The 15,785-nt window shown below is 45.1% G+C and overlaps 1 protein-coding gene across 2 annotated transcripts in view; it reads right to left on the bottom strand.

Annotated features, from left to right (window-relative positions):
• The window catches only part of LOC123822142 (sine oculis binding protein homolog), a 158,587-nt gene extending 148,941 nt beyond the window's left edge, over positions 1 to 9,646 (bottom strand). Inside the window, exon 1 of one of the 2 annotated variants that reach the window (XM_045844076.1) lies at positions 9,041 to 9,646. In XM_045844076.1, coding sequence (XP_045700032.1) covers positions 9,041 to 9,136 — 96 coding nt within the window. In that variant the 5' untranslated portion in view covers positions 9,137 to 9,646. The remainder of the gene's footprint in view (positions 1 to 9,040) is intronic. The other variant, XM_045844077.1, reaches the window with a different exon arrangement.
• Between the last annotated feature and the right edge of the window lie 6,139 nt (positions 9,647 to 15,785).

The following is a 15,785-nucleotide window of genomic DNA, read 5'->3' as shown; positions in this document are numbered from 1 at the left end:
GTCACTATAATTACAATGATAATGTCTAACGCTCTTATAGCACTTTATAGTGTTTCCACATCCTTTAACTCTCCTGTTCCTTTCCATAACCCCATGAATTAGGTTATTTGATTTCCACAATAAACTTTTGGTGAACCTATGTAACATCCTCATTTTACAACAGAAATAAAAGCATCCAGAAGGTAAATGACAGGTATGAAAGAACACCCAGTAAAGTCAAAATGAAAATACGTGTCTTAGACCAGGCCTCTTTCTGTTTTAAATTCTGTTAGGTCCAATGTGTCAGCAATTCCAAAAAAGCTTCATCTTTGGACCAGTCAGAGTTGCAAAAAAACCATACATACCATAGGATGTATCACATGTCAGTATCACATGTGAAGAGCTTCCTAGCAAGCGCATGTTAGGAACTTGGCTTTCTTTCAGATTTGATCAGTGGGCCCTACTCTCCTTAATTATTTGTATTGTTGAAATGGGGGTGCTCAAATTTACAATTAAAATTTAACCTTCTCATTTGACCATTTTTTGACATCACGTCTAACTCGAATTGCTTTTGCACATCAGTACTTCACCCCCAGACCTCTTCCTGCCCTTCCCAATCTGCCTCTTCCACCTCCAGGGCTCCTAAGGAAAGAAGTCAATCCTAACACTTAGTCTGAAACTATCATCTCTTCCTGCAGTTAAAAATAAGTCTCAGAAAGATGGTGGAAAGGCAGGAAATTTTACTCTTTTCCCCACTCCTCTGAGTCCTTTCTGGACTGGCAAAGTTTATTTCCATCAGAAGGGAGTTCCCAGGACGTCCACCAGACACTGCCCTTACTGAACTGGGAGCGCCATACAAAGGTCTACGTTCAATCTCATGTTGCTAGTTAAACATTTTACTAACGGAGCATTGGCTTCAAGGTGCTTCAAAATGACGATTATCACAAATTCTCAAAATACGTGTGAAACACAAGTGTTCCGAAGTCTTCAAAAGGGTTAATGATTTTATTTTGAAAGCAACAAACAGATTTTAAAATATAGGTAGGTGTCACTGATTTCTCTCGTCCCACGCCTGGCATAACTGAAGGCCAATGTGTTTTCAACTTGTATCCCACCCAAGAGAGCAGAAAGTTTTCAGTAATTAATGACAATAAAACAAATTACAAAAAGAGAAAGCTTTCAGCCCTGGCTGGCGTAGCTCAGTGGATTGAGCATGGGCTGCAAACCAAAGCATTGCAGGTTCGATTCCCAGTCAGGGTACATGCCTGGGTTGTAGGCCACAGCCCCCAGCAACCCCACATTGATGTCTCTCTCTCTCTTTCTCCCTCCCTTCCCTCTCTAAAAATAAATAAATAAATAAAATCTTTTTTTAAAAAAAGAGAAAGCTTTCAAAGAGCTCCCATGACTTATTAAAATGAAGAAGGCATGTCCTCCTTCTCCCCATGAACATTATTTCCATTTTCACTCTCAAACACACTGTTACCTTACTTGAGGGTAGAAACCTTTTATTTCATTTTATGCCTCACCTAGCACAGTGCCTAGAAGTTATAATTTACTCAAGAAATGTGCCAATCCATTTGAATGTGTTCACAAATATCGAAAACATATAAATACAATGATCTAACAAAATTTTTAAAAAGTGATTCTAAAAATAAATATTTGCACATTAAAAACTTGTAATATCCAGTATTAATGAGCACTCGCCTAGTATTGGGAATTTAAGTTGATACAATGTTTAGAAAAGGTAATTTGATTCTATGCACTAAAAGCCTTAAAAATGTACATACCCCTTGATTCAGCAATATTATTTCTAGACATTATAAAAGCTAATCTAAGGAAATAGTGCAAAAATATACAATGTTTAAGAACATTTATCTCAGTGTTATTTTTCTTAGAAACATACTATAATGCCAAACAATAAAAATCTGGTTAAATAAATTACAGCTTAGTCATGGAATGACTAACATGGAATACTATTTTATACAAAAATAGAGGCTGTAGATAAATTTTTACTGTCATAAACCTATTAACAACAACATATTAAGTTTTAAAAGGAAGGTCAGTACACCCTAAAACCATTTTCTAAAACTGTATCTCGTACACAGAAAAGGGCATGAAAAGACATACATCACAATGTGGACAACGTGTCTGAATAGGAAAATCGCAGGCTTTGTTTTACTTTTTGTTTATTTGCATTGTGGATTCTACTACTTTTGTCTTGTCTGTATTATTTTTGTAAAAATAAAACAGTTTTAATCAAAAATTAGCTCACACACAGTCTGCTCACAGACAGCTGGGTCAGCCCCATTCATGACACTAAGGACAATAAGGAATGTCCCTCAGTTATGTCACTTCATTCCGACACACGTCATCCAAGAAAGTGCAGCAGATGGGAGACACTTTCACAGGAAAAGGGAACTCCCAATCCTGAGAAATTTATAAGGCAGAAAAAATATATATCTTGCTAGTTAAGGTTATCGCTAATAAGATTATGGTTATTTTTAGAAAATATTTTATCTCCCTTTTCACCTCCATTGTTCTGACTTCTGAGGTAGGTTTCTATCAAGTATCATGGGCTCACTAGTTGAGATTTTAAAAGGAGATGGGGGAAGGTATCTGCAAAAGAGAAGTAGTCTCTTTTGTAGAAAGTAGGCACTGAAGTTGATTGGAAGTCAGTTCCCAGCTCTGTTCCCAGATCTGGCCTAGGGCTGAGTCTCAATCACCTCTCTTAACACAGACCAAGTAGATGGGTTTTATTTTGAGGTTCTGCCAAGAAGGTGGGAGGTAAAACTTAAATAGTGCAAAAGGAATGTTAGAAGAGCCCTTTACAGATTACAAAGTACTTCCATGTTTGTGACCTCGCTGGTGCAGACGGTATCCTAAGGATGAGTCACTCCCACAGATGACCCACTAGAGGGGCATCCACGTGCATGAAATAGTAAGAGTGGCCAGATTTGCATTCTTGATGCAGACTTTACCCATTGAGCCCTGCTGTTTTAACTTGAACTGTGACTTTTTAGCTTGCAATCCTTTGAAGATGGCCACTGGAATCCATTTGGGTCATTTTGCAGCATTGTTCTCAGCTACAGCACAATTGTTACAATTCAACTTAAGGGCATAGGACAAATTATAACACTATAGCCCAGCTCCAGCCTGGAGCAGGCCTGAAGAGAAAGTCTTGTCTTATTGATATGTTCTGAATTGGATGGTTGTATAATTGGCAGATAAAACCAATCGTGTACTTTTGCATATAAAATCTACATTGTTTTATTATCTTATTGTGACACAGGGCAGACAATTATGTCCCCACATTTTAATCTTTGGCTAGGACATCAAATATCCTAAAAATGGTCAAACAAATGCTGTGAAATTGTGGCTACCAGCCCTCAGGCCCACATTGTGGCAGGCATAGCAGGTGTGCAGCTGTGTGCAGCTGTGTCCTACCCAGCTGCACAACTGCCCTAGAAATCGCCAAGACTTGTTACATTATTTTCCTGTGTGTGCCAAAGCCACCAGCCTTAAAGCAGGACAGAGTTTCATAGCCATCTGGTTATATAAGAGATATCACCACCCTGACTCAGTCTACAGACCCTAAAATATGCATTCAGCAAATCCCACTCACCCCATGCTTTCATGTCTGTTTACATGTTTCCATTGGCACCTTCAAAAACAAAGTACTCCAGTTTTTTTCTCATTCTATCCTGTAATATCCCTTCTCTTTTAGGAAAATATTCAGTAATCTCATTAGCTTGAGAGTGCAAGTGTGGCTGACTTCCCATCCCACAAGAGGAAGGTTCAGACTTCAGAGATTTTTATATGACCCACCTTCTACTACTTCTAATGATTTTTTTAAAGAAGGATAAATACTCTTAATAAGAAGGGACTGATTCTTCCTTAGAAGATATAAAAATTCTGTTCCCTAACAAGAAGACACTCTGTTTCCCTGAAACTCTCCTTTTTCAGACAGCCACTTGCGCTCACCGATATTTACACTTTTTGAGGCCCTGCTTTTTACTTTCCTTTAAAAACTCTTGCCTCTTGGTTTCTATGAGTCTGTCTTTCACACAAGGAGAGAAGGGCTTGGCTTCCCAGAGCAGTGCTTGGCAAGCAGAGAGGCAGGAAACGCAGAAGGGAATGAGTCTGTCAGACTCATTTTCTTCTAGTTCAAATGTTTATTTCAGATTTGGGAGGAAGCAGAGTGGTTCCTTTCCATTTCCTCGTCTCTGGAACCTGCGAGTTGTATAAGGCTTAGAGAATCTCACTCCACCACACGGCGTACTCACAGGTTCACAGATGGAGTCTCTTTTCAGAGAAACTCCAGTGTGAACAGAGCAGAATTCATAGCTCTCCGTGCCCTTCCACGACCACCTATCTCTTACGGGTTAAGGACTGCAGCACCGAGCTAGACAACAGAAAGCAGAGGACAAGGCTGGTGGGCTCAGGAACATCTTATATATGCTCCCAAGGGGCAGGGCCATATCTCAACTGACATTAGTCCCCAGTCCTGCCACGTGGCACACCTGAGGCCACTGCTGAGCTGGAGAGATCTGGTACAATTTATGAATGCCACAGCATGGTCTGGTCCTGAGCCCACTTTTTCGATCCCCAAGACTTACCATGTCTGACACCAGGATGAAGTTTCAACAGCAAAACTTAAAGTACACATGTTTTAGTAATGCGATGATTTCAACTCACGCCAACTTTTCTAGTCTATACTCTGATTTCTCTACTTTTTTTTTTAAAGCCAAACTATTTATCTCACTGCACTCACTAGCTCAGCCCTGCAACTTGTTTTATCGTCTACGCAATTGACACAGGTCATTTTTAATGCCCAATGGAGACCATCAGAAACCAAACTAGAAAATCTTGTGGTGAGTTTACTACTAAACTCTAACAGATGTGACTGACTCTTACTGTAGACATCAGGACTAAAGCATAATTTTAGGTACAAATTGCTTACTGAGAATATTTATAGAAAGAAAACTTCTTCAGCAAAAGAGGCCCTAGACATTTAACACAGATTATCTTGTAGTTTAGCAATTGATAAAGAAGCCAAACATTGTAAATGCATTAATTATGGTTGGTTTAAGAAAGTTCCCAGGGCAGAGTGCTTGATCTAACCATCTTGGTTTTGTCAGAGTTTTAAAAGATAAAAATCTGACTCATTATCTTTACTTACAGTTTAGATTCTTCTAGTTGCATTACTGTTTGATAACCACTAATTATGTTCACTAAGGTCTTTGTGCACAAAATGCACCCTTAAGTGAACCATATTTATGCTTATGCATCTATTTACATTTACACATCCAATAGTGCAAACTAGTTTTTATATTACACCCACTGTGCTCTGGATGAGCTCCTGGAACAAATTAACCCTTCTGTATGTCGGAATTCCCTCCTAACAGTCACTTATTATGATACTTGTGAGTTGACGGTATAATGAAGACACATTACATTAGCTACAATCACCATATTCATTTTAGAAACCAAAAGTAGTCAAAGTATGAATCACATTATTAAAAATTTCCTCTGTTGGTCACTAATTAAATAACAAATACTAATTATATGTACAGTAATGAGTCTTTTTAATCAATTTTTAAAAAAACAGGATGAAGGAAGGAAGAAGGAAAGGTAAACATTGTAAAGGTCATAACGAGACAAACATTTCTACTTGAAGATATTGTCACTAAAGCACACTGTAAGCAAGCTATGCCAACACAGAAGTACTTCTCACACACAGAATTATATTGTATCAAATTTAAATTTGTTACAACTGCATGTACATTAAACCAGTGATAACGAAAATGTAACTCAATATCTGATCTAGTGAAACAGCAACCAACATTAGCTCCCAGCCACATGAAGACAATCTCTAATGCCATTACTGGTGTCAGCTAAACCTCAGCCAGTTTGTCTTTTCCAGCCATTTTTAAATAAATATGTGACTATCTCAATTAGGAAATCTTGAAGGAAGTCTCTGCGAGGAGGTAATTTTGTTGCTCATTCTCAGTGCCCTGCATTTGCTGTACTTAAAATAGACACTTGTACCAATGTCCTTTCTATTACCCGAAGGGGAAAAAAATCACATACACACCAGTCCTTTTTCTTTCAGCTTGCAGAGAAGCAACTTGATCCAGCCAGTGTTGAAACCTGAGTAGGTCACTGTACACCATGATAAAATTCCCTAATCCCTGAGCCAAACCTCCCTGAGGGGGGCCTCCTCCTGATCCTCCACTTCCCAGGCTGACTTTTCCATTCGCTCTCTCCTCTTTCCCCCTTTCATTTCCCCTACCTTCAAGCCTTGATATGTGATCCGAGGTGGGGGCTCAAGTTTCCGTTTTTACAGCTTAGGCCGTGCTAGCTGTATACATTCCTTTCTTTCTGCCGGGCAGTGATTACTTACCCGGGCTTAGTTTACACTGGTCCAGATGAAAGCCGCTCAGATGAAGGCAAACACAGGCAGGCAGCTCCAGCAGCACCGATATGAAGCTGCACAAGGCCACATTGTGCTCTTGGTGACATTTTGTTGCACATATTTTTTTATATACAGGGCAACCAACTTGTTATGTTACTCTTTAGATGGAGTGGTCATAATACCATAAGGTTTGGGGAGGGGTTTTATTGATCTAGTTATCAATATTAAAAGCAGAAAAATTTTCATTAGTTCAAAAAACCCCTCCCACCTTTTGTCTTTGAGAAATCACTTTTAAAAATGAGTACTTTTAGTGCTACTCTATTAGAGGAACGCCTACTAAACAATTCCACTAGAAATGGGATTTCATGACTCACTGACACGGTGTGCCCTGGCATGACTGAAGATTTCGGCCAGGGTTCCGGACACACTGATCCAAACCGAGAGAAAACACCACGCTGCAGGCCCTTGAACCCTTTGCTGGCTGAGACTTCTCATTTAATGCTACCATGTATTGAAATGATGGGGATTAAAACTTCAAATAGTAGGTGGTGATTTAGAAGAAAAATAATATTTTCAAAGAGGAAATTCTGTGCTGGAAGGTTAATTCCATACTCAGTCCTGTAGCATTGACTAAAAATTGTGTACTTTTTCCCTTCACACAATGTTGTTTTTGTTTCCTCCTCGCCAGCTCAGACAAACATCTGTTATACTGGAGAAGGACAACTATCTCCCAAACCACGGCATGCGCTGCAGCCAAAGTCAACAACGCGAGCCCCGAGCATCGAGCACAGTCAGCCTTTATATCCAGCCGGGATAACATTTCACATGTTTTGATTAAAATTAGCTAATTTGTAATTCTAGAACCTATGAAACTTAAAAGCTGCCATCCATATAGATCACATTAGGCAGGGTTTTAAAGGGCCAGTGCACACTGATTTCCTGATGGCTTCACCTCTCTCTGTCCTCTTCCTCCAGTCCCAAGTTAAAATAAAATGCAAAAGTAATCTGGAAATGCAGGACAAGAGGGAAGGGTACTGGAGAAAGAAACAGTCACTGTACATTGTTTGAATTCCACCCCCTGTGGAGGACAACTCCTATGGTCTCTCTCTCTCTCTCTCTCTCTCTCTCTCTCTCTCTCTCTCTCTGTGTGTGTGTGTGTGTGTGTGTAGACTGCCTAGCATCAGAATCAATGGTGGTTTCCATCCCAAAGATGGCACTGATTTCCAAGGCAAATCTTCCTTAAACTCTTCTAGGACTGATGCTGCACCTCAGGCTTCCAAGCAGGAAGTTCCTCACCCAGAAATAAAGACCCTAATTCCAAAATTTAGATTGTATGGAAATTTCCTCGCCATATACACATAGGATACGTTATCCAGGTGTCCCTTCTAAGTATGGGTTTCATACAAGCCTCTCTATTATAATATCCTTGTTCTAATCACGAAAACATCAAAACGCAATAAACCCAACTTAGCTGCAAGCCATTGTCATCGAGTTTGTGTTTTCAATACAAACTTCACCAACCTGACCAGTCAGTTGGCAGCGTTGAGGGTTCTACGCAGAAGATGGAGAGCACCAAGGCAGATACAGGATGAAAACTAAAGTGCCCCCCAAATCTGCTACTCGTTTGTAACTCAAAGAAAAAATAATAATTAATAAAATTATTTCTTAAATTAAGAGAAACTCGTGAAATCGCAGAATAAAACCCCTCGCCGGGCAAAAGCCCCAAGTTCACGGAAAATAAGGGGTTGGGGGGAGGAGACCGGGGGGTCCGGAGCTGAGCGGCGCTCCCGTGCGACGGCTCCGACGCGACCAGCTGGAGCGCCAGGTTGCTGCGCTCGCCACCTCTGGAGCAGCGCTGGCCTGGCGGGGAGCCGGCCTCGCAGGAGCGGACTCCGGGCTGGCCTTTCCGAACAATGGACAGGCGCTCTGCGAAGGCCGCCCCTCAGACAGCTAGCTCTCAGCAGGGCTTGCCCGGGGCTGCTTAGCGGGGAAGTGAAGCATGCAAAGGCGAGAGGGAGGCGGAGGCAGCCTCGAGAGAGGAGCGGGCCGGGGCGGGCGGGAGGGTGAGGCGAGCCGGCAGTCAGAACGGTACCCAGACCCGCGCCGCCCGGGCCGAGACTCTCCCTGGCACTGACAGCCTCTTTACACGGCCACAGCCGGCTGCTTGAGGGGACTCGGGGTCGAGTAGCAGGGAGATGAGCCCGGGAGAAGGGTGGGATCGAGCGCTCCCGGGGAGCCTCGGCCCCACACCTCCTAACTTTGCAGGGATCTGAGGTTTGGTTCCCAAAGAAGCGGACAGAAACTACCCCGCCGACTAGGAAAGCCTCTTCACCCAGCCGACCGCCACTTGGGTGCCCGGATCCCCTCCCCCTGAACTGCGCCTATGCCAACCTGGGGTTTATAAGGTTAAATAGTATGTAGTTCTCCGGCCGCCCTCACCCCATCAAATTGGAGGCAGGCAAATATCGGGGATGCAGCCCGCGAGTTGGCCTCCGGTTTGCGCCCGGAGGAGGAGCTGGAGCGTTTAGGGCATTCTCCCGAAACTGACAAGCGCTCCCCTGTACCCCCCAAAGCCACACAGCGGCCCGAGGGGAGCGCGGGCGGAAGAAAGAGCGGTGTCTCTCCAGCCCCGAAGTCCAAAAATACCTTCATTTCCTCATTGATCTCCCTTTTCACTGGGTGAGCCGGTTTCCTGCTCCTCTTATTTTCCGGAGGTCTCCCTTCTTTCTCCATTTCTGCCATGTTTTTGTGTCTGGTTTCTGTGGAGATGAAATGGCTGCTGCCGCCGGCGGCGGTGGCGGTGGTGGTGGCGGTGGTGGTGGTGGTGGTGGTGGAGGTGGTGCTGATGGTGGCAACGCTGGCGGAGGTAGCGGTGCTGGCGGGGCTGGGGCTGGGGCTGGTGGGGGGGTGGCAGGCGGGCGCCGGAGGAGCGGGGTCTCTTCTAGCGGCAGAGAACGTCAGCAGCTGTCACAGGGAAAGGTAGCTCGCGGAGTCTCGGGGATGCCGCCGCCGCCGCTCCTGCTCCCGCTGCCGCCGCCGCCGCCGCCAACGCCGCCGCTGCCGCCGCTGCCCCTGCCGACGCTCCCGCTGCCGCTCCGGCCGCCGCCGCCGCCGCCGGGCTGCATCCTCGGGGCCCCCAGTGGAGTCGTCAGCCATCTTCCGTCCCTCTGTCCGTCTGCATGGGCGAGGGGAGCGAGGGCCGGGCGCGGAGAGAGCTGCTCTGGGCGTGCGTGCGTGGATGTGTGTGTGTGTGTGTGTGTGTGTGTGTGTGTGTGTGTGTGTGTGTGTGTGCGCGCCCGGGAGAGCGCGCCAGCCCTGGCGCCCAGCGCCTCCCGCGAGCCGAGCCGGGGGGCGGGCCGGGCCGCGAGGGGAGGGGGCGGGGAGGGTGCCCGAGCAGGGAGGGGGCGGGAGGGAGGGGGGCGGCGGGGGGCCTAGGACAGCCCCCAGCTCCCGAGCGGGCGTGGCTTCCACCGTCACCGTGCCCGCCGGAGCTGCGCGGCTCCGGGGGCTGCTCGCGGCCGCCCGGCTCATCCGCGGCGGACACCCGCGGGACGCGGCGCCCCTCGCGGCTGCCACCTCTGCGTGACGCCCCACTCCGCGGGCCTGCTCCGACCCCAGCCGTTCTCCTAAGCTCCGTGCTGTGGGTCCGGCGGCCAGTCCCAGAAGCTGCTGAGGAAAAATGAATGGGGGTGCAAGAGGGAGGTTGATTGGTGGGAGGGCGTGGGGGCCTGAGGTCGATAGCGGGCCACCTTCCTACCCCGCGCACCACCGACTGAGCTCGCCGCCTCCAGTTGCAGGGCCGGGGTCCGAGGGGAAGGAAACCACAGTCCTGACCTCCCCTCAGCTGCCAGGATAGGGTGTGCGGCTGAGGGAGACCTCAGGGCGCCCTCGGGGCACGTGGAGGCTGGAGGTCCCGTGGAGAGGTTCCCGCACCCTTCTCTGCTGGTCCCCCACGCGGCGCAGGCAACAGCTGCGCTTGCAAGAAAGCTTTTGCCTCTCAATGAACCACTTAGAAGTAGGACATCTGGGCATTCAGCCCCCTTTCCCTTCTTTCTTTCTTTTATTTTCCTTCTTTTCCCTCTAGTCTCTTCCCCCACCTCCCTCCTCTCTGTCTCTCTCTCTCTCTGTCTCTCTCTCTCTCTGTCTCTCTCTGTCTCTCTCTCTCTCTCTCTCTCTCTCACACACACACACACACACACACACACACACACACACACACACACACGTGTCTCAGCTTTACCCTGTGACCCCGCGCACACCCTGGTCCCAATGCCCTGGGTTTCACCCCCAAAATTGGGTGATTCTGGCAGCGTAGGGTCCTGCGTCGAACCTAGCATCCTCCAGTCGGGACTCCCGCACCACGCCCCGGATGCACCGCGCCCCGTGGCACTCTTTCCTCTCCACTTCTCTTCGCGCATCTGCTCTCCCAAGCCTTGCTCTCTCTTTTTGCGCTCACGCGCCCCATCTTTGGACCTCTCGGTCCAAGCCTAGGGCCAAGCTTGGATTGCATCTGTCCTTCTCTGGGTCGAGGCAGGGGTGTGAATGCCTTGATGGGGCTTCGGCGAGACACGCAGCCCTGAACGCTCATCCACACTGCGGAGGACACACTGGTGTTCCGGCTTCGCTGTCCTCCGCGGCTACACTTAGTAATTACCTGACACAAAGCGATATGGGGGTCCATTGTTCCACGGGTTGTTATTGTGCAGGGTTTCTTGTGAGAGTGGGGGAACTTAAAATGGCACATTTCTTTTTAACCGAAAAGATAGAATGAGTTCGTTGTGAAGGATGTGTGTTAGCTTTCCATTAAAATCTTAGTTTGGCCTGTCAGAAGAGGCTCCTTCTTCGTATTACATTGCCTGATTTGTATTTGGGCATTGTTTTGTTTCTTAAACTTCAAATTAGAGATATTTGGACGTGTACTCAGGAGGGCTGAGAATCTCCACGTTGGTTATTTTGCATTTTAGCATTATTTTGGTTCGTGAATGCCAAATTACCAGTCCTTGGGAGGATACCCCAGAGAGCTGAGTAATTCGACTCACCTCTTCTGTTCCCTAGCTGGAGTAAGCAAGGAGAACCTCACCCTGCTCTGCCAAACCTGCTGGATCCCAGGCGAGCCGGGAGGCCAGCGTGAGCAGGGGGAACCTGGCTCTGCTCCCTCAAGGGGTCGGCGCGAAACTCTTGCCAGGAGAAATGTTTAACATCCTGGGGTGGTTATCCGGGATGTCGAAAAGTCAAGAGAGTAGGACTGATGAGGTTTTAGGGAGCGCCCTGTGGCACAAGCATCCCCTATTCAAGATTTTTCCAGTAGTTTCTGGGAGCGTACCCAGGTATGCACCGGTGGTGAGCCCAAGCCTTCTGACCAGGTCTGGAAGCCTGCTGTTGCCCACAGGCACCGAAACCGTCCCACGCAGCCAGGATGCGGAGAGGAGCCAGAATCTGTCTGCGCTAACACTACTCCCCCCTTCCCGGCCGATAGTGCAAGTGTGTGAGAGTGGGCGTATTTCACAGTGAGGAGCACCAACCCAATGCTGTTGCCGGGAGGGAGAGAAGAGGAGGAAGTCTTCGGGGGTTTTACGTCCGAATTTCTCCAAGACATTTGATAAATGATACGTGGGTTGGAATTATTTTGTTTTCTCTGTTTTGCCCTCTTGGTCTTTAAGGAAAAGTAGTGAGAAAACTTTTTTTTTACTTTTAAACATCTGAAAATTGTAACATATGTTGTAAAGTGTACACAAAGAGAAGCTTTTTGTCTTCTGGAAACATATTTAAGTCCCTTCTATTTCCTTTGGTGCCAGAACGATTACAATTGATCCACTGTTGTTCGGCTGATATCACATAACGAGTTATATACCCCAAATCCTAAGATCCAGTTTCACGAGTTGAGAATAAAATAAATAGAAAAGGTGAACTGTAGTCCAGAGTTATATTTAGAGGCAGCTATACTTCCTCTAAAGAAAAGTACTTACACTGCAATTGCTCAGGCATTTAATAAGAATAATGATATTAATCAGCCACCTGTTCCTTCACAGGCACGTGTCCTCCAGAAAACTGGTGTGAGAACATTGTGCTAGAATCCACAATGCCTATATCTTCAGTGATAGAATGAGGTTCATCAAGCACACGTCAGGAAACTTTAAGTCTAGAATGAACTTCAAAACTAACGGTTGTCATGCCTTGTTAATGACACAGCGTAGGTTTCCTCAAATGTGCTATAGATGAAGACAATCATAACAAGAGTTGCTCCTTTACAAATTTGGAAGGACCTTGAGGCTGCTAACACTCCCTAGACAACTTCATACATGCATCTGTATGAGGATAACACTACGTGGAGAGGAACAGCCTCATACATATCTCAGAAGAACTACCCCTTTGCTACTACAACTTTCCATTGTGCTCCCCATACACCAGCTTGCTCACTCGTCCTCCCTGACACACACACTGCCCCCCCCACACACACACACGCTCTAGACATAGAATAGGTCTTTGATTTTCCCTTTACTATTCTATCGCTCGCCAAAATGGGTACAAGACTGACCTTTTATACACTCTTCAGGTATATTTTTGTGACTTCATTTACTTATCAAGGCCACTCTGACCTGATTCACCTGGAAAATATATCAGAGAACACCTAACTCAGAGGCCCAGCCCTCATGCTTGGTAAGGAATTAATAAGTATTTGCTGACTGATTAGTATAATATAGTATGTTGTTTGAAATTAATGCTGATCTTGAACAAGCTTTGTGATCTAACCAAACATGGGATTAAAATACGAGGAGTAATTACTGTGCTGAACACATTATAAGAATTATCTCATTCAAAATTCACAGAATCCTATGACACAGCTTCTACTCTTGTCCCCATTTCACATATGAGGAAACTAAGGCTTACACAAGCTAAGTTATTAAGTCGCAAACTAGCAAGTATTGGGATTGGAACTCATCTTTCTGTCCAACTCTAGATTTGGAGTTCCTGACACTATGCTAATCTGTTTTAATGAAGTCATTTTAACAGTTTGCTATGTTATCTAATTTAAGGTCCACATTTTTTATATTTTTGACATCTTCAAGCCTGTGATGTATCTTATAATGAATTCTTACAATTGTACATGACAGCTTCTTTTCCCTCAGTGATATATAAAATAATAGCATATTTTCCAATCAGTGGTATAGTTTGGTTATGTTGGATTGTGCTGTAATAGCAAATCATCAGAAAATCTCAGAGACTCAAAACAGCAAAGGCTCATAGCCCTTCCTCACACTCAGCCTGCTATATCACACTTGAGATCAACTGTCTTCTGTTCGATGGGTTGGCGTTGCACCTGCATACTACCATGTGCTTCCACAGTCACTACTGCAGGGGAAGATGGAGCCCTGGAGAATCTCACACCAGCAACTAAGTGCACCAGCCTGTCTGTGAAATATCACTTCTGTCTCCAACCCATTATGGCTCTGCCCAATGGCTAGGGAAGCTGGGAAGTTTAATCCTCTTATGTTTCCCAAAGGAGAGGAGAACTGGATGTGGGCAAGCAGTTAAAATTTATACCACAAAGCCATATTCATTCAATGAAATATGGTCATTAGGATCAATTAATGTAAATGTGGGGATCTATATTGAGCAACAATTGGCCTGTGATTTGTTGTATCCCACCTAAAACAAAATTTTAAAGTTCATGCTCATGTCTAATTTCAAAGAAGAATCAGAATCAATTTCAAAACAACATTGTAAAACAGTACAGCTGTGATGCAGGGGTTTTAACCAGGGGTCTCTATATGAGCTTGCAGGACTTTGGAACCTCCTGAAATTGTGTACAAAACATTCATAGCATTTTTTCCAAGGAATGGGTTCATATCGGTCATCAGATTCTCAATTGGGATTCATGATTCATTCATTCATTTATTCAACACACATGTATTAAGGGCCCATTATCTTCCAGGCATGGTTCTTGGGATCCAGCAGCAAACATGACACACAAGTTCCAAATATCGCAAAGCTTATAATCTGGAGGGGACAATAAATAAGCAAACAAGTAACAAAGAAGGTAACTTTAGATGTAGGGAGGTGACACAAAAGAACATCATAGAAACAGGAGTGGGGTCCGGGGTCTGCTAAAATGATAACGAGAGGCCATTATATGGAGAAATTTGACCTGAAACAGGAAAGATGGGAAGGAACTGCTCATGCAGAGATCTTGGAACCCTGTAGAAGTGTGGTCAGAGTTTTAAAGGAGCTGAAGAGTGGATGTGCTCAGTGAGTTTGAGAAATTGAAAGGATCTGGAGTGTAGAGGATGAGTGGTAGGAGAGGTCATGAAAGAGGAATACAGAGGCCAGGTTGTATGGGACCTGTGATCCACGGTAAGTAATCAGGATTTTATTTTAAGAGAAATGTGGACAAGTGCATATTCTAAAGAACTCCCCCACCTCCACCCCACCAGCATGAGAAAGCCTAAGTTTCTTCTTAGCTCCACTATTTGTATATGTCATTAACTCTGCCATTAAATACCAAGTTAACCCAAATGGGTACATTCCCAAGTGAGGATTTCCCTCCTGCCTTGATGTTCAAAGAACATCCTTTCCCCCTTTGCCATGGCGTCAAAGAGAAGACCATGACCTCCTCAGGAGAATAGGGACCTTCTTTCAGTAACAGAGATATAAGAAGTTCGCCAGCTAGTGGCTTCAAACAGGCTTAAGTTTCTTTGCAAGAAGATAAAAGGCTTCATCCTTTCATGAGGTCTTGCACAAGTTATTTTACTTTAGTCTTCATTTCTGAAATGAAAATATGAAGTTATATTTTGGAGTGTTAAGATCATGTAATGTCCATTAAAGTAAACTAAAACTAAAACTGCACAAAAGTCCGAGAATCACTATTGTTTTACAGTAGCCTAACATTTATATTGTTTACCATAAAAATAAAACAATTAACCAGCAAACATGGGTTTATTCAGAAATAGCAGAGAATTGCAATTCAGGACACGCAAGCTATGGCAAAACCATAGGCAACTTCAGAGAGCAAAGGAGAAGAACGTTCTTTTATAGAGGAAAGGGCAAGTTGGAAGGAGCTGTCTATCCACAAAGGGTACAGTGGAGGAAGAGTGGGAGTTCAAAGTGTAGTGGCTTTTCATTGGCTAGATTGTGATAGTCTCTTATTGGCTGGGCTTTCGCTGGGGGAGGAGAAAATCTTCCATCCTCCTTCTCTGGAGGTAGAGGAGAAAAACATCCTCGTGGATATGCGGGCACAATCTCTCCCTGTTTGGAACTACTGACAAAGCATGGTAGGGCGTGAGAGCTCCCCCTATAGGCCCTCCGGTCTCCAGTCTTGATTGATGTCTCTTGTTAATTTTCACAGTACGCACAGACTAATGCCAATGTAAGGAAATCTGATACGTGAGGAATA

The sequence above is a fragment of the Phyllostomus hastatus genome, unplaced genomic scaffold (genome assembly GCF_019186645.2).
Source record: "Phyllostomus hastatus isolate PE091 unplaced genomic scaffold, TTU_PhHast_1.1 phas_contig_40, whole genome shotgun sequence".
Lineage (NCBI taxonomy): Eukaryota > Metazoa > Chordata > Mammalia > Chiroptera > Phyllostomidae > Phyllostomus > Phyllostomus hastatus.
The sequence above is the reverse complement of the archived record's forward strand: the minus strand, read 5'-3'. Positions and strand labels throughout refer to the sequence as shown.